This window comes from Phascolarctos cinereus, unplaced genomic scaffold (genome assembly GCF_003287225.1).
Source record: "Phascolarctos cinereus isolate Bilbo 61053 unplaced genomic scaffold, phaCin_HiC Scaffold_4;HRSCAF=312, whole genome shotgun sequence".
In the NCBI taxonomy this organism is placed as follows: Eukaryota; Metazoa; Chordata; class Mammalia; order Diprotodontia; family Phascolarctidae; genus Phascolarctos; species Phascolarctos cinereus.
Window position 1 is genome coordinate 22,012,515 of NW_027555847.1, and position 26,596 is coordinate 22,039,110.

At 48.1% G+C, this 26,596-nt stretch overlaps 1 protein-coding gene across 15 annotated transcripts in view; it reads left to right on the plus strand.

Annotated features, from left to right (window-relative positions):
* Positions 1–26,596, plus strand: part of PXK (PX domain containing serine/threonine kinase like) — a 100,802-nt gene that overhangs the window by 66,957 nt on the left and 7,249 nt on the right. For 9 of the 15 annotated variants that reach the window (XM_078152110.1, XM_078152112.1, XM_020968945.2 and 6 more), the window contains 10 exons: positions 770–874; positions 2,215–2,316; positions 5,326–5,487; positions 6,098–6,215; positions 7,703–7,781; positions 10,554–10,602; positions 11,608–11,685; positions 13,310–13,396; positions 14,472–14,541; positions 16,223–16,285. In XM_078152110.1, the coding sequence (XP_078008236.1) occupies positions 770–874; positions 2,215–2,316; positions 5,326–5,487; positions 6,098–6,215; positions 7,703–7,781; positions 10,554–10,602; positions 11,608–11,685; positions 13,310–13,396; positions 14,472–14,541; positions 16,223–16,285 (913 nt within the window). Of the gene's footprint in view, positions 1–769; positions 875–2,214; positions 2,317–5,325; positions 5,488–6,097; positions 6,216–7,702; positions 7,782–10,553; positions 10,603–11,607; positions 11,686–13,309; positions 13,397–14,471; positions 14,542–16,222; positions 16,286–22,267; positions 22,813–26,596 lie in introns of those variants that run through there. The other 6 variants (XM_020968947.2, XM_020968951.2, XM_020968942.2 and 3 more) reach the window with 3 other exon arrangements.

Genomic DNA, 26,596 nt, shown 5'->3' on the forward strand with positions numbered 1-26,596 from the left:
TTCTCTGGGGACCTGCTTACTTAGCACTCTCTCCCCCTGACCCATCACCCCTAGCTTCACTGGCACTGTAGGCACGATGTGAGTCATGCATTGTGCTACCTCCAAGAGAAAGGGCATGAAGCCTACTGGAGAGCCTGCTCCATGGGGCACCTGAGCCTCATGTGCGGCCCGGCCTGCACTGGGGGGGACAAACCCAGTGGGAGCAGGGAGGGAGTGGGCCCTCCTCTGCTTCCTCTGAGCTGTGCATGTTGGGGGAGGGACCACAGAGGAGCAGAGGGAGACGTGGCTCCTGAACGGGTTCTGGGGAAGCAGGTTCCCTGGCACAGCCGCGCCTCCGTCATCCATCGCCCTTCCCAGGGTGGCTTGGTCTCTCCTTATCCCGAGGTGAAAGGCGCTCCCCAGAGTGACTTTGCCACCAGACAGCTGGGCTCTGCTGAATGTTTAAGGGATATTCTCCCCAGCCTGGCAGAGCGTAGGTGCTTAATAAATGCTTCACTTTCTTTTCTCTGCACAAACAAGCTGTTGGAGAGAGGATGTAGGCTCAGGGTGGTATGGTTGGGGGGGTGGGAGGGTTATGGAAGCTCCAGAGGCCAGGGAGCATGGCACACAGGACGTGCTCAGTGAGTGAACTCTGGATGATTTGGTTATAAAGAGTGGAGAAGTTTCTTGTGAAACCGCCTTGATGGAGATCGGAGAGGGCAAACGCCGACTGTTGAGATGGCCTGGCAGCCATCTGCACACAGCTAATAGGTGTTCTTTGTTTTGGCAGCACCCGTACATCTACCGAGTCACCTTTGCCACGGCCAGCGAATCCTCCGCCTTGGTCATTAGGACCTTTAATGAAAAAGGAACGCTAAAGGACCTCATCTACAAGGTACCTGGATGAGCCCGGGGGGAGGTTGGAAAGAAATGAGGCAGAGTCCTAGATGCAAATCCTGCCTGTGGTACTGTGGTTGTATTACTGGGGGGCAGCTTCTCTGAGGCTCAGTCTTCTCATCGGCAAAATGGGCATGATCCCTTCTGCTCTACAAGGTTCTCATGAGGCTCCAGTGAGATAATGTGGGGAGAGCATTTAGTAAACTTTAAAGCCGTCCCCAAAGGTGAGTCGTTAGTGCTGTTACAAGTTGTCCAGCATCTGATTTGTCCACCTGACCTTCACCTTAGAGGCAGGGCCTTTGAGCTGGCAGTGGGGTGGTGGAAGGCCCAGAACTTTTTGATTTCACCATAGAAAAACTACCATTGTTTCCAGAATACTTCCCTCCCCCTTTGGCCCCCTGCTCTCCTCTGCTCCCCCTCCCACCCCCAGCATACACAGGAGAATCGTCAGTATGTTTCATGACATGCCAGGTTGTCACCTGTGACATGACATGTGTGGGCTTTGGGTAGCAAGGCGCCAGCCCAAGCCTGCAGCCAGACGTGTGTGGGGGCTAAGGCCCGGCCCGGTCGGCCTCGTTCTCCTAAGTGCATCAGGTGGTTCTGATTCTAAAGCCAGACAACCAAGCACTACTCTTTCCTTTGCTCTCCAGACTTGTCTCAGCTCTGGATTCCTGATGCTTCAAACAAACAAACGACATAGACCCCAGTTAACCGGTGGTGGAACCAAACTTAGGGGTAACTGTCCAGCCCAGCCCCCTTACTGGAGCTGGGTTTATCTGAATTAGTGAGGAGGAGAGAAATGAATCCAATGTACCACATTTCAGCAAAATGAAACCTAAAAAATGAATAATCCCCCCCCCAAAAAAAACCAAAACAAGTCTGTCTAGCACCCACTTTCAAACACGGAGTATCTGCTGGCCAGTGTGTGTGTGAGTGGGTCTGTTTTTTATCTCTTGTATTCCCAGAGAGCCTTGTTGTCTTCCTATTTGCCATTCATACCATTGGCCTATTAAATGCATTGAATAGACCAGACTTATTCAGCCATCCTCCAACCACTGGACATACAGGTAGCTTCCAGCTTGGACAAATATTGCAAATAAATGAATGTTTTCGGATCCGTGAATGCACGTTTCCTTTTCATGACCTTTGAGGATAGAGTTGCTGCCGTACTGCTGGGTCAGCGTTTCTTAGGATCTTTGTGACATTCTGTAGCTCTCTTTGCTCTCTGAGGAGCTTGCAGTTCCTATCGCGCCTGTTTTCCAGCAGGCCTTCTGACGTTGAACCGGACCCTGGTTCAGTGGGCGTAAGGTGCTATCTTTTATTTGGTCTTTTTCAAAGGCGAAGCCAAAAGACCCGTTCCTGAAGAAATACTGCAACCCTAAGAAGATTCAGGGTCTTGAACTCCAGCAGATAAAAACATTTGGACGACAGATATTAGAGGTAAGGAGTGTTTAATTTTTGCTTAAAATATAGTGGAGTTGACATATTCTTTCCTCCGGCCTCCGCCCCCTTTGCTATCTTGAGAGCTTACCCCATTCTAGGCAGAAGGGTCCAGGTAGGGGCAGAATGGGTTAGTTTAAGCTGTTATGGGAAGAACCCTGGGAGGGAAGTCAGAAGGTCCAGGGTCCAAATTCCATCTCTGCTACTTCATAACCATTAGACTTTGGGCAAGTCATTGAATGTCCATGGGCCTGAATTTCTTTATCTGTAAAATGAGGGGGTGGAACTAAAATGATCCCAAAGGCCCATCTCTTCTGAGTTTAGATTTTCAAAGCACTGCCGCTCATAAATCTATAGACAGAGGTTGTGAATGGCGATGATGAATTATTATATGTGATAGAAATGATAATTTTATGCGCACACACACACACACAAATATCTACATACATACGCATTTATGTATGTGTCCTCTGCAAGTGTATATGTAAGGTCTGGAATTCCCCCACCTAGGGGGCCTCTACCTCCCCCAGGACTGTGGGGTGTTCTTTTGATACCAAAGGAAGAGGCCAAGGAGCTCTAGACCGATTAGAGGCAGCAGTTTGATCAATCATCATGAATACTTATAAACAGGGGTGATCTTTAGTCTGGGCGGCAGTCAGACAGTTCTGTGGATCCCCACTAAAGAACCCCCAAATCCCTGTGGTAATTATAGAAAACAGACCAAGGCAGAAGGAGCCAGAGTACATCACTACTGATTTTTTGGTTTTCTGCTTAGTAAATGAGCTTGAGAGTTAAGCCAATGTTGTGTCCAAACATAGGTTTGTGTTTGGAGCATGTAGCGGTCACATGTGGGTCACAATATTCTTATCATTGTTTGCATAGGTCATAGTATTTTAAATTATGACTCAGTGTCTAAGTCATGATTGTAAACAGGTCACCATGTTTGTCCTTCCACCTTTCACGGTCTAAGTTTTTATGGCTTTTCACTTATTACTGTATTTTAGGGCTGTTTCCCAATAGGAACCCAACTGTATATTATGTGTGTAAACCTATGTACAGGGTGTCGCAAAAACCTTCACGCAGTTTTTTTGTTTGGTTGGTTTTTGGAGGCAATTGGGGTTAAGTGACTTGCCCGGGGCCACACAGCTAGTACATGTCTGAGGCCAAATTTGAATTCAGCCCTCCTGACCCTAGGGCCCAGTGCTCTATCCACTGTGCCGCCTAGCTGTCCCTCTTTCATGCAGTTTTAAGCTTTTAATAACAGAAAACTATGCACTAAAATGTTTTGAGACACCCTGTGTGTGGGTAGATGTATGTGTGCATCGTGTATGTGTATTATATATGCGAGTACATACTCCATAAGAGCAGGTGTTTGAGACCAAGACAGCAATTAATTTAATTTTTTATTAAGTTGCTTACATATGGATAATTTGTAAGTGTTGGATTATATAGTACCTGACTTTCTGGAAGGTGTACGTGTGTATCAGTTTATGTCCATCATTTCTGACTTTTCCCTAAGGAACTTTTTATCCCTGAACCAAGATTCTTCATTTCCCATAATCTTAAGGCTCTCGTACATTAGGGTAAAGAAGTTGCAAAAAATATTCAATTGCCTCCTTCTGCCAACTGAGGGCCCACGGTTCATCTCAGGGGCCACCAGGGCCTGGCCAGGCTTGAACACCAGGCTTACTCCCTTGTGTGAACTTTTCCATGTAGACAGAAGATGAGAAGGCATTGAGTTTTTCATGAGTATGGATCTCAATACGGGCTGTTTTGATATTGGAATGTGGATCTTCATATGTGCAAGCGGGTCAGAAGACCATCCTCCCCCTCCCCTGTTTTAGGTTCTGTTGGAGAATATTGAGATTTTTAGCTTGTCACTTGACTCTGCTGATCCCATAAAGACACCTCTTCATCCCTGTTCTTTGTCCATTAGAGCACTTAGCCCCTTATTTCGCAGAAGAATCCATCGTCTTTCTCTTCAAGGGAATTGACAAAGATGGTGCTGGTGTCGTCTTCCCAGGTGCCTGGTGGATTTTTGTGTTAAAATGTGTCGACTTTTAAAACCTTTTTTCGCTTTGTTGATGCTTCTTATTTTACATGACAGTTATTTCCGCTGTGATTATTTTTCCTCTTCCTCAACAAGCCTTCCCTTGTAACAACAACAACAACAATATTTAAATTGACTTTAAATAAACCCTTATTAACATCTGACAAACAGAAGGTGTCCAGGATGGTGAGGGTCCCTAAGGCCATACCTTCCTAGGGTCAGTGGAAGGACAGAATGAAAAGGCTCAGGGAATATCTAAGAGTCATCTTCAACTATCTGGAGAATCGTTGCAGTTCAGAGAGATGAGAGGTTGGCCTCTGTAATCAGAATGGGGCAAAGGAGTCAGGAGCATAGAGCCAGGTTTTGACCGGAACAATCTGCTTATAGCTAGAGCTGTTCCAAGATGGTCTGAGCTGCCTTGGAAGGCAAGGTTCCCTCTCAGCAGACTGGATCGCCACTTTGTGGGGATGCTGCCGGAGGCATTCTCTGTCATATAGGCTTAGACCAGAGATGCCCAATGGTGGTAGCCCCAGTACACCGAACCAGACTAAGAGGTGATTGGGAAGCATTCCACAAGATAGCTAAAAATAAAATAGAACGGCGTTAGGTTCCTCTGCGGTTTTTCTAAGTCAACATGTGGCCTACAGAGATCTTTATGTGGGCTCCATTACAATTTGAGTCTCTGAGCTCCCCTCCAACACTGGGATTCTCTGGCCTAGAAGATTTTTTTTAAAATGTAAAACATTTGAGGGTTTTGTGTGTGTGTGTGTGTGTGTGTGTGTGTGTGTGTGTGTGTGTGTGTGTGCAGGGAGGGGATTCCCTTGGGGAGGGGCAGTGGAGGGACAAATTACAAATGCATGTAAAATAATTTGAACAACGTCGATAACACCTTGGCTAAACACAGCTGCTCTATCCGAGTGACATGATCTGCAGTCCCCCTCTTTGTCTTGGTTATTTAGGCATTAAAGTTCCTCCATGAAAAGGGATTTCCTTATGGCCATCTTCATTCTTCCAATGTGATGCTGGAGGGAGAAATGTGCCAGTTGCTGGATCTTGAGAATTCCTTGTTGGGGCTGCCTTCCTTCTATCGATCCTATTTCTCACAATTTAGGAAAATTAATGTAAGTTGCTGATGGCAGTGAAAAGGGAAGAGTCTTTTCAAAGTAGAAATATGTATTCTCGTTCTTGAGGGCAGGACACAGGATTGGGTGAGAGCCTTGGACGTATTGAGGGCACGTGGAATGGTTTGGCGGGGGCAGGCTTACCCCGAGATCTCAGGCAGTGTGGTGTGATAGGAAGAACCCTGACTGGACTCAGTCAGGAGCCCTGGGCTTTCCTCTGGGTGCTTCACTTTCCTCGGGTGTCAGACGAGGGTCCCAAAGGTCCGGGACAGGGCCGACACTAGCTGGCTTCGAGGGCCTTCCTTCTCCCTTTGGGAACCTGGGAGAGGTTTCTGGGCTGGTTAAGATGGCAGGCCAGGGCTGCTGGGGAGGCGGTGGGTGACAGCCACGCCCTGACAAACACAGACAGTGCAGAGAGAGCCCTTTGATCTGACTCCATGCTTCCTTGGCGTTTGTCACCTGCCTGCTGGGATGTCACGCTGTTGGGGTGACTCATTCATCATACAGACTGGGTGGTGAAACCTGAGCGTGGAGGCCCAGGGCAGTTTGGAGACTGAGCCTCGTGTCTGTCCGGGAGTGAACGGGGGCGCTCTGTCTTGTTTCCCTGCAGACGTTGGAGAGTGTGGACGTCCACTGCTTCGGACACTTACTTTATGAAATGACCTACGGTCGGCCACCAGACTCAGTGCCAGTGGATGCGTTCCCTCCTGCCCCATCCGAGGCTGTGGGTCAGTATGCTCTTGGGCTTGTCCTTCCTGCTTCTCTCGTGCTTGGGATGCCACACACTTCCTTTTCACAGTCCAAACAAAGAGACCGCTTGGGGTCATCTTGGCTCACACCTGAGACACCTTGACCATTTACAACCTGTTAGCTGCCCTGAATTGAGATATCCCCTGAAATGGCTAAAGGAAAAGCCAGACTCTTTGCTCCCCCACTAAAATGCTTGTGCCGTGATCTGAAATAGGCCAGAGTTTTGGAAGAAAGCTACTGTAATGCCAGGGTCGTGCCTGGCCGTGGGTGATGGCAGAATATGGATGTAGGCCCGAGGATCTCCTGGCACCATCCAGACAGGCAGCGGAGCAGAGGAGAGACAGAGTACCTGGCCTCTGGTGCCAGCTCTGCTGCTTAGTAGCCAAGTGATATTGGACCAATCACTCCCTTCTCAGGTCCTCAGTTTCCTCATCTGCAAAATGGGGGTACTCAACCAACTGTGGTGTGTTCCGCTGTGCTAGGCACTGGGGTTGTATAGATGGAAGTGAAGCAGACCCTGCCCTTGATGAACAAGAGGAGACATATCTATCCATCCATCTTCCTTTCTACCTATCATCTATCTTGCTGTCTGTGCCTGCCTCTCTATTAGACCTTGTCTTTCTGTCTCTGTCTTTCTGTCATTTTTCTGTCTGTCTTCCTCGCTCTCTCTCTCTCCATCTCTCTCTCTCTTCCTCTCTCTCTCCATCTCTGTCTCTGCAAAGCTGAAATAAAATGGTTGGGAGGGGGAGGCAAGAGCAGCCAGGGGTATCAGAGAAGGTGCAGTTTGAGCTGACCTTTGAGAAGGCCCCCAAGGATTCTAAGGGGTAGAATGATGGAGGAGTGCCTTCTGGGAATGGGGGTAGATAGTCACGCCTGGAGAGCCCACCCCCCAAAGCTGTTGTCAGGGTCAAACAAGAAGTTCCTTAAAGTGATCTGTAAATGTCGTTACTATAATTTCCAGTAGCTAAGGCTTGCAAAGACCGTTGGGTTCTGAGCTGACCAGTGGTTTGCCCTTTGGCCTTGTTGGGCAGGACGTTATCTGGAAGGGAAGGTTCCATTTGGAGAGCAATAATCTTCATTCACCCTTACGCATCTTGTGTGGAGGCAGCAGGGCTTCTCAAACGCTTTTGAAGTTCAGAAGGGGATCAGATTTACTTCTGCTTTTAAAAGAACAAATGGGTTTTTTTTTTATGAATGGTGCCTTGAATTCCTCTCCCCTCGCACACTTTTGAAACTTATTTCTGACATTAAACGTTGCCTCGTCTCATCATGCGCTCTCCAGCACTGTGTTTTACATCACCCAGCGATGATGCTGAGGACTGCCAAAGTTACTGTCCCCAGCCTGCACCATCTGTGTGTGTGTGAAGCGTTTTGACACAGTATTGATCAGCCAGCAGAGACTTGTCAGATAGCAGCGGGTTTGCCAGCGCGTTCTGTGTAACTCAACGTGTCTCTTGATTTCCAGTGGCTGTGCTAGAAGCCCTGCTGTCTCAGGAAGCCTGTAAGAATGGCATGCCTACCGTCTCCCGCCTCTTACAGATGCCGTAAGTCCAGAGGGTGCCTGAGGGGTGGGGTTGGGGGTGGGGGGTCCCTCTGGTCTGTAGGCCCTCTGGTCAGGACATCCTGACAGGTGTGAGAAAAGGCTGGGCCGTGGCTGCCACCTTCTTCCTTTGGGGAGGTGTCAGCATGAGTGAATTCTCATGACCACCCACTTGTAGCCTCTTGGACTCTTCCTGTCCTTCCTCCCTTCCTTTATTAATATCTTTTCTCTTCACATCACTGTTACCTCCCAGGATGTCTTCTCCCTCTGCCCCTCCTGTATAACAAAGAATTAAAAAAGAAAGAAAACCAGGCCAGTATAACTAATGAGCACATCCAGTCTGAGATTAGAGGTAACAGGGCCTCTGCCAGAGGGGAGGGCTCTGAGAGCCACCCCCCTGGTCATTCTGATTTCTAGTTGGTTCTGACCAGTGGTGGTGGCCACTTGTAGACTGTTTTCCTGGTTCTGCTCACTGTGCTTTGCCTCTGTTTGTATCTGCCCCCCGCGCTTATCCGAATTCCTCACAGGTCTTGTTTCTCACTGAATGAAATGCTTCCTGTGTTATGCCAAGATGCTTGTTGACTCTGCTCTGACCTAAGCCAGCCCTGCACACGTGTGTGTATGTGTGTGTGTGTGTGTGCGCAGCCCTGGTTCTGCCATGCTTTCTGACTTACTAAGAGCTTTCAGTGTGATCTCCTGGAGAAGGATGAGGGTCACACGTCTTGTTTCCCAAGAGCCCTGACCTCTTCTCATATCCCTTGATCTCCAATCTAAATACCTGGTCACGAATGGCCTTAGAGGCCTGATAAGTTACCAGGACCAGGAATGTTGACCCTTCCCCCAACCCAGACTCTCTCTCTCCCCTGGCCCTCTGACCAATGGAAGACTTTCCTTTACCCTCTTGGCCCCCATCCCGGCTGATTCAGGGGTAGCCCCTGACCTCTCTGCTGCTGTCCTGGTGTGTGTGTTTCTACAGGAGACCCTTCCCGGTCTGTCTGTCTGCTAGAGTCCCCACCCCAAAGGGTCACCTTCTGTCTGCTGTATGTATCTGTTTGTTCATGTGCTGTCTTCTCCATTGGACTGGGAGCTCCTTGAGAGCAGGGACGGTTTTTGCCTTTCTTTATGTCTCCAGCACTTAGCACGGTGCCTGGCACGTGGTAGGTGCTTCATAAATGTGTCCTGGCTGATGGGCACACAGTGGGCTCTTAATAAATTATTGTTGATGGAGAGTTTGATGGTCTGCAATCCCCGTGTCATGGGGGTTCCCACAATCCAAGCCCACCTCGGTCATCCCCACAGAAGGTGTTATCATTAGTGCATGTGTGGAAGAGAAAGGCACTTGTGGGTGAAATAGATTTCTGTGGGCTGTCCCAGGAGCATAACCGCCGTTGATGACATCGTTTCTATAGGAAAATTCTGGGCACCAACCCACGGTTTTCAGACTCTCAGAACACACACTGGCAGTAAGAACGGAAGTGACCTGTGTGGAGACTGTTGTTTCCTCACATGTCCTCACCTCAGACCCAGTGGTTTTTCTCTCTGATGGCCAATTTTAAAGACTAAATCCAGTCTCTTTTTTTCTTTCACATAGTTCTGACCTACTTCAGGTATAGCTTGTTTTAAGAGTCAGTGAAGAGCTATCACCTATGCTTAATCAAGCCCTGTTTGCCTAGAGTAGCATTGGGTCCCAGGGCAGCCATAGATTATACCCTCAGCTGCAGGGAAAATTGGGCAGATGAAATACTCAGGTGCTCATGCCACGTGCGTGCACACACACAAACACACGCATTTCTGGGGGCAGTGCTGCCTTCTCGATGACCTGACCTCTGGACATTGCAGAATTCCTCCTGTTATTTCTCTTCTCCATGCCCCGCACGGGCAGCCATCCTGTGAGGAGGGCATCATGCTTGGATCTGCTTTTCTCTTAGGAGAAGGTGTGATTTGTTGGCTAGATCCCAGCCAGGGCAGTTCCCTTCGCACACTCTGAAGATTCCCCTGGTCAGTCAGTAAGGCTGCCCGGACGCTTCATGAGTGTGCAGCGCGGCCTACTCCCTGGGGGACAGTCATCCAAAGACCTGATTGTATCAGGCCAGGGGAGGGCCTCGGCCTCATGGGCAGGTCCTGGGAGGAGAATTCATGGAAGGATGAGAATCCTGGGGGATCAGGAAATGGGGCTGAGTTCTCCCCAGAGGAGGTCACAGATCCAGGAAAGTGTCCAAGAACCTCTGAAATGCCTTCCTCTGGGGTTGGCAGCATTAATAAGTGCTTCCCCTGCCCCCAAGAGGCTTACATTCTGGTGGGGAGAACAACATGTACACATGTAAATGAATGCAAAAAAGAGACCAGGAAATCGGCAGGGGGACCCCAGAGTAACTGTGCTTTAGAAGGTGGTGCTGAGGTCATGGGAAGGAAGATTTCCTGGGGCCATATGCTGTGTGGCCTTTACAGTGCTTTGATGTTCTCAGGTCACAAATGTTAAAATGATTTTCGCCATGCAGAGAAAGGGAGGCTGCAAGGCGTGACGGATAGAGTCAGGCAGACCTGGAGCCACATGACGTACTGGCTGGGCACCCAGGCCAAGCAGCTGACCCTCCCCCTGCCCCAGACTCTGAGTGGCACAGGAGGCATTGGAGGGACTTTGCTCTGGGGGAGTTCCCAATACCAACTAAATCACAGGCGCACACCGAAGGAGGAAGGATCTGAGAGGTTCCTGTGAATGTCCTGTCTCCTTGGTCGTGAATGAATAACTGGTTTTAATCTTGCTTTGTTCCTGCAGGCTATTCAGTGATGTTTTCTTAACCAGTTCAGAGAAGCCGCAGTTTAAGGTAAAGTGGGCCTCATGTGATTTGGTCCCCAGGGGCTTCTTGTGGGCTTGGCACCTGTCTGGGGCCGAAAAAGAGAATATGGGGGTCCTGAATGTGGCTGGAGGGGCTCTGGGGCATCTTTCAGAGAGCTCTCTAAGTTAGGGGAGTCTTCACATTGCAAAGTGCAGAGGAAAAGGATTTTCTCCAGCAGATCAACTCGGGAGATACGTTAATTCTCTGCCTGGGAAGTGCATACCCTGGGAACCATCAGACACCCTGTCATTTCTTAGGGGTGTGTCTGTCTGCTTGCTTTCAGCCTGGGTTCTCTCCCCCTCCTCCCCCCAGCCCTTGCACTCATGGCTGCAGAGATCATCAAGTGAGCCTCACTGTTCCTGACCAAAGTCTCTATGTGCCCATTTTCTAGGCTATGTACATCGAGTCCACTTAACCAGGATCAGAGTCTGATTCTTGGAGTCTTTCTCTGATTCTGAGTTCCCTTGACGTGTACTTTGCTTTGCTTGCTCTCCAAGAAGGATCGTGGCTGAGACACTGAGCAGGGCTTGTAGGAGCCCTGGTCAGACATACCGCTGTGAGGGGCATTCTTTGGAAATGAAGAAGAACATGATTTATTGATCATGGCTCAGCGGAAAGAGCCTTGGACGTAGGCCCAGGACCCGAGTTCAGTTCCTCCCTGGGCCACGTACTCAGGGGTGACTTTGGACAGGTTTCTTCCGCTGTAAGATGAGGAGGCCAGACCAGACAGCCTCTCACATCCCTTCCAGCACGACAGCTCTGCTCCTATGAATCATTTCGCTTTACCTGCTCTCTATGAAAAGGCTGGGCAGCTGAGCGCACTGTCAGTGCCAGGGCCGGCTGGCCTGGATCTCGTGTTGGCAGCTTCTTCCTTACACGGTTCAGGTGGCTGTTTGTTCCTAGCCAGCAAACACTCCTAGAAGGAAAGATGGACTCAGTTCTTGTTTCCCCTCATTGTTGGTAAAGGCCTCCTCTCTCTCCTTTTCTATGCAGATCCCCACGAAGTTAAAAGAGGCATTGAAAATTGCCAAAGAAAGCACAGAGAAGAGGCTAATTGAAGAGCAAAAACTGGTAAGTTCTCATGGTTGTTCAAGTTTTCCATTGTGCCCCTAACCCTCTTTCTTCCCCCTTTTAGGAAAGATGTAGCCAATGGGGATGGTTAGACTGGATGGTCAGCTATGTGTCTGTACTACTCAAGGCTAGAATGCATGCCTTCAAGATGGGTGGGGGGATGGATGGATGGATAGATGGATGAATTAGGGTTGAGTGGAATGAGTGGAACATTTATTAAAGTGCTTCCTCTAATCTAGTTACCTCACTATGATCTGGGGACATAAAAGCAAGCAAATAAAACAGCATAAAACAAAATATGTAGGATTTTGGCGGAAACCAATTATGTTGAAATACAGCTGTAGACATATTTTTCCCATCTAATTTCTCTGACTCCCTTGGGGGTCCATCCCACCCCGCTAGGTTAAGAGCCCCTGCTATAATTGTCCAGCAGGTAGTTAACAATATAGAGGGAGAGCCCTGGGGAGAAGTTGAAGCTAAGCCAGAGAAATTTGGGAGTTGTCTGCATTGGCATGAAAATTGTAGCCATTTCAGCTGCTAAAGCTGCCAAAGGGGGAGAGGAAGCAGAAGAGCAGGGCACACTCCCGTGCCTAACGGGGTGTATCTGCCCACCAAGGAGAGCTGGATGGTGAGGCTTCGGGGGGCCAGGTGGGAGCACAAGAAGTGGCCTGAGATTGCCCGGTTTATCCATTTTACCCAGGTGACCTCAAGGGAAAAACCTTTTGTTGTTTAAAGCCCTTCCCAGTGTGGCCTCAGCCTGTCCCAGGCTGACCTCACCCATTTCTCCACATGCACTGCATTCCAGCCCAGCCAGCACACTTTCCTGACCCCCTCAGGGTTAGGGTTAGTGCTTCCCACACACACACACACACACACGCACACACATACACACACACACACACACACACACACACACTCACTTTGTTTACATTCTAGACTTTCCTTGGCACCTGTCCCTTCCTCTTGGTAAAATGAGAGTTTGAGGCAGGGGCTATTTTCATTTTTGTCTGAATCCTCACCCCTGAGAGGCAGCAAACCCAGGGTAGTGAATGGAGATCTGGCCTCAGTCCCAGGAAGCCCTGGGTTCAGGTCCCAACCTGACCCTCTCGTGCTAGGCCAGAGAAGTCAGACAGGGCCCACAGCACTCCTGAGCGGTGTCTGAAGTATAGGTCTTCTTTGATTTTAGTGTGTTAATGTATTCATAAAGAAAGAAATCCATAAAGAGTGGTTTTCTAAGGCCATGTGCAGCCTGCAGGGAGCCTTAAGCACATGCAATGGCCCTTGTTTCTGTCTGGATTTGACTCCCTGTTCTCCACGACTCTCTTAACTCTGTAAGCTTCAGAGAGGAAGCCGGCGTACATCTGTAGATGATGTTTCCTTCTCCAAGGGTTCCCAATACCAGGGAAACCTCAGACCTTGTCCTAGCCTCCTACCCCTGGTCCCCAGAACAGTGCCTGGCTCACAGCCGGAGCTTAATAAAGGTTCCCAGCCTGAGATGCCTGCCAGGTCACAGGGTATCTCTCATTGGGAAGGGGCATCCATCTATGGGGCAGAACCGAAGCCTGGCAGATGAATCCCTTCTGTGTGGGAGAGGCCTGATGCCTGGGGTTGTTGTTTTCTAAAGATTCACCAGCATCGCAGATTGACAAGGGCCAAGTCCCACCACGGCTCCGAGGAAGAGAGGAGGAAACGAAAGATCTTAGCCCGGAAGGTGAGAAGGGTGTGGGTGGTGTGGCCTCCCGGGCTGGACAGTGCGGACAAGGAAAGGGTCTCCTTGGGTGATGGCAGCTTTCTCGGCAAGTCTGCATCAAAGCTTCTGGCCCCCGCTGCTCAGGCAACCTCCAAAGGCCTGGTTTGCAGGAGAATGAGCTGTCTCCCTCCTAGGTCCATTCCTCTCACTTTCACCCTTTAGGTTGTGTGTGTGTGTGTGTGTGTGTGTGTGTTACTTTAATGAATCACATTTGATACAATAGCAGATCCTTCTCACCCTGTGAGGATCTTATCCTTACCTTCCCATAGAGCAACAAAGCTCAATGGGACAGTGGGATAGAAAGGAAGAGTGTGGATTTGGAGGCAGAGGACCCAGGTTCAAATCCTGCCCCTGCTCCTTAAGACATTAGAGAAGTCACCTCTTCTGAGTCCATTGACTACTCCCTAAAAAGAAGGGGTTGGATTGGATCACAGGTTCTTAACCTCTGTGTGTGTGTGTGTGTGTGTGTGTGTGTGTGTGTGTGTGAGAGAGAGAGAGAGAGAGAGAGAGAGAGAGAGAGAGACCCATTGGCAAAGCCTGCGGACCCCACCTCAGAGTCTGTTTTAAGTACAGAAAATCCACAAGATTACAAAGAAAGCCAATTATATTGAAATATACACACGTTATCATGTGTGTTGTCAAAACAGGCACAAATAACTATGTTAAAAACAAACAAATCACATTCACTGGCCCCATGTTAGGAACCTTGAATTAGATGATCTCTAACTCCATAAGGACCAGATGCCTCAATCCAGGCAAAAAATACTAGAATTTTCCTTTGAAATAGCATTTTCCTCTATCATCTATTTTCTTTGCTTCTGGTTTTAAAAAGCATATCAACTGATGCAGCTTAATCTTCCAAGATATTCTTAAATGTTGGGCCTTTGGGTGCCAAGACGCCCAAGTCCAGAAGCCTGCTGGATTTTAGTCTTCTCAGATATGTGAGGAAGGCCACATAGGAGCTTGTCTGTTTTAATCTGCCCACTACTTCAGCCTTTTTGCTCATTCCTTCCTTTTTCTGCCTTTTTTTTAAAAGAAATCAAAGCACTCTGCATTTGAAAGCAGTGAAGATCAGACGGCCAAATCCAGCAACTCCAATAATTCAGGTAACTTGTTCAGAGAGCCCAGCAGCCTGGGTCTTGCCTACGATGGCCTTGCACCCAGTGGAGGAAGGGAGCTCCCTAGCCAGCCAAGGCCTCTCTGGCTCTCTCATTTCTCAAGATGGAGGTGTATGGGAATGACAAAGGAAGGCACAAAATAGATTTGAATAGTCACCCAGAATATGTTCTACAGCTTCTGAGCCGATCTGAAGAGTTGGTCATCAGAAAATAGAGCTTTGCCAAGAGGGTCTATAGTCAAGTGTAAGGATATAGGGAGAACATATTAAGTACAGAAAATGGGAATCTTATCAGTGTGAACAAGGAGAATCATTGCATGTCTTGAAAGGGTAGTGAAATTCCCATTTGTTTGAGAAGGAAATGATGGGGTTGAGATCTGGACCCCAGAAAGGAACAACCCTGGACTTTCCCACATGGCCAAATCCCTGAGGCTATGATCCCATCAAATGGCCTTTCACTGTGGCTATGCCCAATCTGTTACCCTTAACCTAGCCTAGACCTCCCTATGTCCCCAGACCACTTTCCACCCTTAATCCTATCTAGATTCCATTCTCCCTTGGCCACCCTGGAGTTCTATTGCCTCATAGAGTACTTGGCCACTCCTAGATCCCTCCCATAGTCTTTCTGTATACAAGGTCCATCTCATCTCCATTAAGATGCTTAGATTCTTATAACCTACCCCCTGCTGGGATTCTTATAATCCAGCCACTGCTCAGGTTCTTATAATCTAGCCAATAGCCCACTAACATTCAGACTCCTTAAGAGTCTGCCCAATATGACGGATGTTCTAGTAAACCTTGTCTTTGGCTGAAAAAAAAAAGAGCAGTGAAATCATGGAAAGGTGGAGAGCCAAAAGATAGGCACTCAGGAGAAATAGGCGAGGGCCTGGGTGATCTCCAAGCTGGACAGTCATCCCCTGAGTAATTGGGGATTTACCGTAACATCAAGTGCCAGAAAAAAGCATCTGTTTGTACAAAACAAAATGGAAATCCTGCTTGAATTGCAAGTGCACCCACTTGGGCTCTGAGGAAGAACTTTTTTTTTTTTAACACAGTTGCATTCTGATGAGGTGCCATAATTGCTCTTCCCATTTATTGGTATTGCCTCAGGAGTGACCATTGCCACGGGAAGAAATAGCACCCTTCATTGGACAGGTTACTGAAACTTGCCCAAAATTGGTTGAATGGACAGATGGATGAATAACCAACTGACTAAGTGAATGAAAGAAAATCATTTATTAAGCTCTTCCTATGTGCTAACCACCATACTAAGTGTGGAGCATACAAATACAAAAGCAAGAGCAAGTCCCTGCCCTTAAGGAGCTTACATTCTAATAAGGGAAACAACCCAAACCGAGGGGTGGTGACCAAGGAGGAGCCCTTGGGATGATGAAGGAAATTATAGGGCTGGTGAGTGGGGCTCCAGGGAAGCGGACTGACACACACCTCCAGGAATAATGGCAGAATCGGTTTGATCAGGGAAATGGATTTTAAACCGGGCCAGACCCGAAGGAGCAACGCTACGCAGGGGGAAGTGGAGTCCGGCGATGAGCAGTTTCCTCTGAATTTTCTGAACAGAGAGAGTAGATAATCCTCATCCATGTTCTTGGCTAATGCTGAATTTTCCATATCCTTCTTTAGTTGATGTGAGACTCTTTCTTTTGTCTTAGCAGGATCTGGGGCAAGTTCTCCACTGACATCCCCATCGTCTCCAACCCCGCCCTCGACAGCAGGTGAGTGAGTTGTCAAAAATGTAAGTGTAACTATCCGTTCTCAACCGACGGGACGCAGCTCAGCTGAAGATTGTGGGTTATTCCCTGAGGAGAAGGAAGTATCTGAGCAAGAGAGGACTGTGATTTGGGGAGCAGATGGCTTGACTCCTCAGTATTTGAATATAAATATGGTTCAAGTTTGGTCTTCCATGTTATATTTCGATATGCAATATGAGCCTGACTGACGTTTCTCACCTGTGGATAGTGGAGATGCATTCCACGAATGTTCCTGGGATGTTCGGTGGTCTTCAACTCATTGCCTCAGTGATGAATTCCGTTTATAGATTTTGAGATACCCTATGTCTACACATGACCTCTGTCTCATCATTGTTACCCAAGGACTTGATCTTCCAGCTGCCACCTCCAGATACGTTCCACCATTTTTTATTCCTACATGTAAAGTTATTACCAACGATTTAAGCATTTATGCCACTCACAGCCGGTCAAGTGCTCATTGCTATCACTTAGTCTGGGAAGTTTTCCATTTGGAATAAATGTTCTGCTTCTGGCCCCGATTTATAATAACAGTGACTCCGAAGTGATGTGGTGGTTTTTCAGTTTTCAGCCAGTGTGGCCTAGATACAGCAGGCTTCCTCTAATCGAGGGTTTCATTATGTCAGCTCTTCAGCTTCTAATTTCTGAAGGAATAAGCAAAATTCCGTGCTTGGTTTTGCCCTGCTGAGTTTGCCAGCCAGCGTCTTCTGATGTTCTTATGAACAGAACCAGCTGAGCAGTCAAGTCAGTTAATGAACATTCATAAAGCGCCTATTCTGTGCCAGGCACCGTGCTAGCTAGAGATACAGATACAAAAAAACAGTGACAGTCCCTGCCCTCAAGGAGCTTACAGTCCACTGGGGCGAGAGCACCCTGGAAGGTAGATGCAAAGATGGTGAGCTGAGCTTTCTTCCTAAAGGAGGTTCTGGAGTTCCTGTCCCCATCCTCGAGGCAGAGAGGCAGAGGGTAGAGCCCCAAGGCTGATGGGATTTCGTAGGATGCTGAGGTCGTCCTAATGGTGAGGTTCCTGGAGTGTGGTGGAAATGTCAGAGAATTCTCATGTGAGAAAATAGATAATTATCTTATAATGTCTCTTAGCTCATTTCTCCCATTGTCCCCCACCCTGTCTGAATGAGAACCCTTCCCTCTTGAAGCCTGGTTTCTCGGCCCAGAGCCAGCAGAGCTGTCCTGCACCCCAGGGCCCCCAGAGAGGCTGGGCTCCCACTGCTAGTGCTGGAGGCCCTCTCGTTCCATCAAGTTGAAGTGGAGAGCTTTTGCCGCCTCTGTAAAGGGGTCATAAAGTGTAAACACTTTTTTTACCCTTCACTTTAAGAACTAAAATACCTGCTTGTCTCTGTTCCTGCTCCTTACTTTCTAGAATTTCATTGACTTGGCCGGACTGGGGCAGGGGGCTCTTGTCCCCCCTCCCCCACTCCACCGAATGTAACAGTCCCACCTCAGTGTGTTGAGGGATCTCACTGACTGCTGGGTTATTCAGTCCAGCTGCCCCTCCTCCTCCTCCCAGGTGGGTTCCCATCCTCAACCCTCAAGCCTCCCCCTGTGCTTGAGGCCCTCTCCAGTTCTCTATCTCCTCGGCCTTATCTGTTCTGCTTCTCAGCAGATACCCTGCACTCTGGTGATAGCAGCAGAGATGGAGAGCCAGAAGGGCCCCTGGAAGCCACTGAGACCAGCTTTCTCCTCTTAAAGAGAGGGGAGAGTAGGCTGAGAGAAGGGTGACCTTGGGGGACCTGCTGCCCACCTTTCCTTCTCGTGCCCAGGCCCTCTCACCACGCCTCTGTTCCCCTGCCTTCATCCCTCTGCTCCTGCTCTTCTCTATGCCTTGAGCGATCACTCTCTACCAACGGCCTGATTCCTCTCAAATGCTCCCTCCTTTGGGAAGTCATCCAGAATGGCCTTCCCACAGTACCCAGCCTTTGCCGGTACCACCAGGCCAGTGGGCAGCTGGCATTCTGTTCTCAACAACAGAGCTCTTCAGCCCCCCAGTTCCAGCTCCCAGCTTGGGTCCTTTGGTCCTCCAAAGCCAGGAGGAGTGATTCACGTGATGGGTCCTTTTGGTTCTCTCCCTCCCCCACCCAGCGGTCAGTCACCAACCATTCATCAGGTGTCTGTTTGTGTCATGCACCGTGCTGGCCCTACGAGTGGGGGAGAATTGAGGCAGGGGAGGCAGGGAGCTTTTCCTAGAAGCTTTGCTGTGAAGGGGAACAGGGAGAGAAAGAGCAATAGGCTGAGGGGATGGCAGAGGGCAGTGATGCATCTCTAAATAAAGTGTCTTCATGGACACCAGGTGTGCTTTTCATCAGCCAGTCAAGAGATATTTCTTGAGTCCCTGCTGGGTTCAAGATTGGGGAGACGCATTTATGCAGCACAGAACTAGCATGTGGGCACTCCATGAAAAAAAAAAACCCCAAAACTTCCATTTCCTCTCAAGTAAGACACTGGCAGAGCTTCTTAATCTGGGGTCTGTGATTTTGCTTTTTAAATATTTGCAGAGCTATAGTTCAGTATCATTAGTTTCCTTCATGATCCTGTGGGTTTTTGTTTTATGCATTTAAAATCTATTCTACAGAGGGTCTAGAGGCTTCCCTGGCCTGCCCAAGAGTCCTAGTTATGAAGGGCTTTGAATGCCAAGTAGAGGTGATCCTCGGAGATTTTACAGTAGGGGGTGACACACTTGGACCCGCTTTAGGAAAATCCCTTTGGCAGCTGAATGGAAGCAGGCAGATGAAGGTCTGCACCAGGGGCGGTGTCAGAGGGGAGAAGAAGTGGATGTATGGGGGAGATGTTGCAAAGGTGAAATCAATAGGCCTTGACACCCGATTGAGTGTGGGAGGGTCCAGGATGACTCCAAAGTTGTGAGCCTGAGGGACTGGGAGTTTGGAAAGGAGAAGGACTTGGGGGGAAAGATAATGCATTCAGTTTTGAACATCTGGGTTGAGAGGCCTAATAGACAGTCAGAGATGCAGGACCGGAGATCAGCAGAGAGGCTAGCACTGGATAAGCGGGTTTGAGAATCATCAGCCGTCCTGGTTGCTGTTCAGTCATTTTCAGTCATGTGCGACTCTTCGTGACCCCACTTGGGGTTTTCTGGGCAAAGATACTTGGAGTGGTTTGCCAGTTCCTTCTCCAGTTCATTTTCCAGGTGAGGAACTGAAGCAATCAGGGTGAAGTGACTTGCTTAGGGGTCACACAGCTGGGAAGTGTTTCGAGGCCAGACTTGAACTCAGGAAGATGAATCTTCCCGCCTGCAGGCCTGTGCCACCTCGCTGCCCTTTTCAGCAGTACAGATGCTAATTGAGTCTGTAGGAGCTGATGAGCTTACCAAGTGAAATGGTTTAGGAAGAGGAGAAGAGGGCCTTTGGGGATCCCCACAATCAGTAGGGGTGAAATGGATGAAGATCCAGGAAAGGAGATGGAGGAGTGCTCAGACAGTGGGAGAGAGTGATCAGTGGCATCAGAGGCTGCAGAGAGGAAGGATGGGATTGAGAAAAGGCCATTGCATTTGCCACCTAAGAGATCCTCGGTAACTTTGGAGAACGGGGTTTGGGCGGAATGATGAGGTCAGAAGCAGGATTGATTGTAGAGAGTGAGAGGAGAGGATTTGGGAGCTTCTGTTGTAGGTGACCTCAAGGAGTTTAGCCTCAAAAGAGGTGGGGCACAATCATCAGGGATGGAAGCAACAAGGGAGGGGCTTTTGAGGATGAGGGAGACATGGGCATGTTTATGAGTGGAGGGAAGCAGCCAGAAGAGCGATGGTGGGACTGATCTCGGGGCATTCTACTGGACGAGGCAGGAAGGGAGGGGCTCACCAAGGTCTGAGGAAGGATGCAGAGGGAGGTCCTGGGGAGGCGTAAAAGGCTTGCCTTCACTGTAGATCTCCTGCCTTGTCCCCCAGCCCCAAGACTAGCAGTTTCTGCCCCACTGTTCTTCTGATCCCTGTGATTCAGGATTGTTTTCCATCTCCCACCTGCTAGACTCTCATTCCTGTACAGCTCAGCCTGACCCTACCCACAGCTGCTGGATCCAAGAATCTTAGTCAAGAGGCCCCCAGGGGCTATCTCATTTTTGTTTGAAGACCTCTGATAAGAGGAGGCCCATCAGCTGCCTGTTCTAGCCCTGCTGTTGGCCACCTGTGTGCTCTCAGGCCTTTGTCTCTGTGTCCTGTGTTGGCCACCTGTGTCTCTGTGTCCTCCTTCATAAAATGGAGGGATTGACTGGACCTAATGGCTGCTGGACTCCCATCCAGTTCTAAACAACATCTGTAATCCCCTCTGATCCTGAAGGGAGTTCGTGGGCCCCGGAGTGCTTTCATTGGCGCTTTCATTGTTATGTCAGCAAGCTTTTTCTTACATCAGGCTTCTATCTGCTTCTCTTGAACCCTGACCCATGCTCCTAGCTCTTCCCTCTAGGACTGAACAGAACAAATTGGGCCCTTGTCCACTGCTGCCCCTTTGAAGCCCTCTCTTCTCCAGTTCCTGAGACGTCTTTTGTGTGTCAGTGTGTCTAATGGTGTGGCATTGGAGGCAGATTTTAGGGAGGATATTTATATTAAATTGATAATATAAACATTAACTTAAGAAATTAACTAAAATATAACTTGCAAGTTTGTTTAAAAATAGGACTGTCAGTTACATCATTAGGTAAAGTTGAATTTACGCAAAAAAAAATGGAAACCGCATAATTGTGAGAAAATGAAAAGTAACAGAAAAAAATATGCATATGCACCAAAATGTTTTCAGGCCCCAAGATTAATATCACTAAAAATTATAACGTACATAAAGGATTTAAGACTGCATGGAAACTGGTAAACTATCAAACAATTATGCTAAAAAAGGAATGTAAAAAATGATAATGAAATATTTAAAAGATGACAGTACACTAAAACGATTTCCCAAAATCCATGAGGTGCTCCAAAAGCAGTTCTCAAGGACAGATTTCGAGCCCGGAAGGAATTTACTTTTATCCCAAGTAAACTGAGCCAGAAGGGGTTTGCGGCTATGAAAATTCATGAAGTCATAACCAAGGGACGGCACATTTTTTCATTAAAATGAAATGCAGATTTCCTGTTAAAGGGAAAGGTGCTTTATTTTTCCTTCTGCTAGCAGCAGAGTTGGTCTTACTCGAGCCCAGGGTTGACCCGGTCACTTCTTTGCTCAAGAAGCTTCATTGGCTTCTTCTCGCCCCGGGCATAAAGTCCACATTGTTCATTTGACCTCCCCATCCCTCCGGCCAGTCCCTCCGAGTGTGGCTGTCGTTTTCTCTCACACGCTCCACGTTCTGGCCACACTTGCTGTTTCTAGTCTCTGACATTCCAGCGCCTTTGCCTTTGCATTAGCTGTGCTCTCACCTTCTTGCCTCTCTACCTTGCAGAATTTCTGGCTTCCTTCAGATCTCAACTCAAGCACCCCTTCCTAATAATAGCCTGCATTTATACAGCACATGGGGTTGCAAAGCTCTTTTCATAGATTTTCACATTTGATCCTCATTTGATCCTGTGAGGGAGGTGCTGTTATTATCCCCATTTTACAGGGGAGGAGACCGAGGCAGATAGAAGTTAAATGACTTGCCCAAGGTCATACAGCTAGCCAATGTCTGAGAAGGGATTCCAACTCAGGTTCTTACTGACTCCAAGTCCACCATGCATGCTGCCAAAAAGCCTGTCTTGAGCCTTCTAGTTACTAGCATCCTCCCCAGAGAAATCCCCTTAAGTGTTTTGTATTTAATTTTCTGTGTTTATACCTTAGTAAAGTGTCAGCTCCTTAATTAAGGGCAGGGCCTGGGGTTGTCTGTGTCTCGGTAACCCCAGCAGCTATGAGAGCACCTAATGTAGGAATTAGAAACTATTTCTAGATTTCTTGGTTCGCATTATCACTGTGTTATTCTCATGTTGCTGTAACGATTGGGCCCGATAGCAGTATCTTCCTTTCTCAGGTCGTTAGGCTCAGCTGTATTACCATTTGAGAGAACGAGCTTGATGAGATGGCCAGAAAGCGGGCTTGGAATCAGCAAGACCTGGGTTCAGATCCCAGCTCTGCAAGTCACTTCACTTCTGGCTGTAGGAAACTCCCTAGGACATCGGACCAAGGCACAGACCCTGGAGGCAACAAGAAAGAGCCAAGCTTTTGCAAGTGCATATTTTACATATATGTGCAGTTAAAGATAACCTTATGCTTGTGAAATATTTCTGGCAAATAACACAAAGACTGTTGTGATTTAATAGTACCAGCTAAAAGCAGCCTTATGCTTGCTCACTGGTGGGTTTCCAGTGTGGGAAAAACAGCATTAACCTTCTGGGAATGCACCTCCCTGCCGCCTCTGGTCTTGGAAGCCATTGTGGGCTCAATATAAGTAATATACTCAGGAGCTCTCAGAGATGACCAGCCTGGTGGGTGGTGGCCCAGGCCAGCCTCCTGCCCCGGGGTCCTTCTCCCTCCCCAGCTTGGTGTGCAGAACACCAAGGCCTGACCCAGGAGGGAGCCTGGAGTCAGAGGGAATGGCCCCTGGGAGTAGCAGACCCCCCAGCCCAGGAGCTGGTGACATTCAAGGATGTGGCTGTGCACTTCACCCAAGAGGAGTGGGGCCTCTTGGACCATCCTCAGAAGAAGTTGTACAAGGAGTTCATGCTGGAAAATGCCCAAAACCTGGTCTCCCTGGGGCTGCCAGTTCTCAGAGAAGATTTGATTTCTTATTGTGAGGAAAGCGAAGCACCATGGCTGCTGGGACATGAAGGCCTGAGGAGCTGCTGTCCAGAAAGAGAGATTAGACCTGAAATGAAAGAGACTACTGCAAAGCTAAGCATTTCTGTGAAAGAAACTTGCAAGGAAAACTTCATGAGTTCCTGGGACTTCACTGGGAGACAAACATGTTCTGTTCTTCATAGAATCCACACAGGATAGAAATGTTACGATTGTCATTATAGTAGGAAAGAGCCTAGTCAACAGGCATCCCTTATTTACCATCAAAAAATTAATACTAGAGAGAAACCACACGAGTGTCAAGAATGTGGTGAAGCTTTTAGTGAACGTTCATCCTTCATTATACATCAGAGAATTCACACCAGCAGGAAACCTTATGAATGTAATCGATGTGGAAAGACTTTTAGAAGAAGCTTTCACCTTGCTAAACATCAGGGAATCCACACTGGAGAGAAACCTTGTGAATGTGATCAATGTAGAAAGGCTTATAGAAGTAAACAAAACAATGTACTGGACATCAGGAGCCTGATGGCCTCGATGCTGGATGTGGGGGAGGAGCTTTGAGAGCTTGAGTAACAGTCATGGTTTTTCATGGCCTTTTACTTAATACTTACAATAAACATCCCCCCTACTACTTAGACTTTCTATTAGTAAGATAATCTCCCCAGCACATTGCCCAGAGGAATCCCTTAAAATAGCATAGTTTATGTGCACAGAGGCCTTAAAGCACCACTCATTATATTGTAGCAGACCTGCTGGTTTGTGATTTCTTAATTCTTAAAAAAGCATTATTAAGTCACAGAACTTGAGAAGGGAAAGGGCTCTCCGGGAAATAGTAAGAATGATAATAATAATCACTAGCATCTATAGAGTGCTTTAAGGATTGCAGAGGGCTTTATGAATATCTCGTTTAATCCCCACAACAACCCTGAGAGGTAGGTACTATTGTTAGCCCATTTTACAGATGAGGAAAATGAGGCAGAGGCGAAAGTCTTGCTCAGGGTCACACAGCTTGTCAGCATCCACTTGACTGAATCCTGCCACTTAACCAAAGGAATATCTTCAAGGAGTAGCTAGGTGGTGCAGTGGATAGAGCACTGGCCTTGGGGTCAGGAGGACCTGAGTTCAAATCTATGCTCAGACACATTACACTCACTAGCTGTGTGACTTTGGGCAAGTCACTTAACCCCAATTGCCTCACCAAAAAAAGCAAAAAACAAAACAAACAAAAAAAAGAACAACAAAGGAATATCTTCCACAACAAGCCCAGCCAGGGGTCCCTTGCCACCTCCTGAGGCCATCCCTTCCACTTTGGGGGCAGCTCTTCTTCGTAGCCGGGGTTGGTTCCATTAAGCCTAAATCTCTCCTTCGTCCCTTCCCCCGGCCCTTTTGGGGCCAGGCAGAACAAGGCCAATCCCTCCTCCATGTGCCGGCCCTCCGGATCATTGAAGATGACTCCTGTTCCATGTCATTCCTCCCCCTCCCCAGTCTTTTCTTCTCTAGGATAGGTATCCTCCTGTGTCCTGGACAGACATAGGCCCTTCACCATGCTAAGTGAGAGAGCACTGAGCCTTTCCTCCAGATGGTTTTATATGGTTGGGTTTTGGGGTTCCAAAACAAAGAATTGACAAAAATAGAAAAATCTGCAAGTGGAATCCAAAGGAAAGTCAGTGATGCCTCGAAGACCAGGATGGGGAAAGTAGAGGACAAATAATGATCCTAAGGTTTATAAGCTCCTTTCATTATATGACTTAGAATCGTCACATTTGTCTGGGGCTCTGAGTCAGCAACCTGATGGAATAAGTAATATCATGGTCCCCTTTCTTTTTTTTTTTCCAGCCAAAGACAAGGTTTATTAGAATATCGATCGGGGTTGGGCGAGATTTTAGGAATCCACCATATTGGCCAGACTCTCAATTTGTATCTGTATCACTAAAGCAAGCGGGGCCAGATTTTCAGAATGAGCACCTTAATGGTGGCCAAGATGGACCTTATATACAGAAAGACTGTGAGAGGGATCTAGGAGTGGCCAAGTAGTCTGGGGTGACTGGAGAAGGGGTCTAAGGAGGATCTGGATGGGAGTGGCTAGCAAGCTGGGGTGACTGAGGCAACAACAACAAGGACCTGGACCACTAGGCCAAGGGAGAATGGAGTCTAGATGGAATTAAGGGCGGGAAGTGGTGTGGGGCAATGGGGAGGTGACAGAACGGAATTGCGAGATTGGGCTCAGCCACAGTGAAAGGCCAGTTGAGTGGATTATAGGTTTAGGCAAATGCCAGAGATTTGGAGTGGGAAAGTCCAGGGCTTTTCTTTTTTGGGGTCCAGATCCTGAAGACATGGTCTTTTTCTTTTAGGGGTTCAGATCCCATCCCCATCATTTCCCCCTCAAACAAATGGGACTGAAATTCTTTGGGGTAAGGGGCTAAGGTGTTGGCTTCTGAAACTGCTTCCTGCTGGCAAGGGGTGTAGAGCTGTCCCTGCCTCAAGAGGATCCCAAAGAGGAGATTGACTGGAACCGAGCACAGGCTGCATCCAGGGGACAATGGGAGGGACATTGGCTGGTACCCACTGTTTGCTACATGGTCCCCTCTCACAGAGGCCAAATCTGAGTGATTTGCCCCGAGTTGCCCAGAATTACAATCCAAGTCTGCCGAGGACTAGCCCTGCACATTCCCCACTGTGTTCCCTCGGCCCCCTTTAATGGTCTCATCCACACGTCAGTGCGTTCCTGGGACCAAAGCCTTTACCAGCATTATTGTTTTCCTTTTACACTTGAAGAGACTATTTCCTTGATATCAGAGGGTAACTTAGGGACTTCCGAGATCCCCTGGTCTAGGGCTTCTTAACTTTTGTTTGCTGGACCCCTTTGGCAGTGGATGAAACAATGGACCCCTCTCAGACTTATGGTTTTAGATGCATAAAATACACAGGGTTACAAAGGAAACCAAATACATTGGGATACAGTCATCAAAATATTTTTAAAATCACAAGTTCACCAACTCCCGGGTGAAAAACCCCTGATCTAATACAACCCATCCATCCTATAAATGAGAAAGCTGAGCCTGAGAGGTAAAGTGATTTACTCAGGGTCTCATCGTATGTAGCAGAGCTGAGATTTGAACCTCTGCCCTCCAGAGGACTTGCTGCTGTCCTCCTAGAGTGTCTCAGGTGTGTGGGCACAGTTGTGTTGGCTTCATTCTTGGGGTACAATCAGGGGACAAACATTTTCCCCTTTGTGCTAAGTCATGGATTTAATTCACTTGAGGACAAGATGAGTCAGCTTTAAGGAAGGTATTATTCCTTATATGTGACTGTGGAGCCACTTGACTTCAAAATAAAAAAGCCCAGGGTTCCTCCTTCTGGCTTAAAAATGGTCACGAGCTGTGTTTTAATCCCTCCTAATTTTTTCAAGGCAAGCTTTCATGTCAGACTCTTGTAGTCCAATGTAAGAAAAAAACAAACAAAACCAAACTGGATTTTCAGGTCTCTGGGTTTTCTTGATATAGTTTTATTTACTGCAGAAAGTCATACTTAGCCAAACAAACAGCTCCTCAGATGCCCAAGC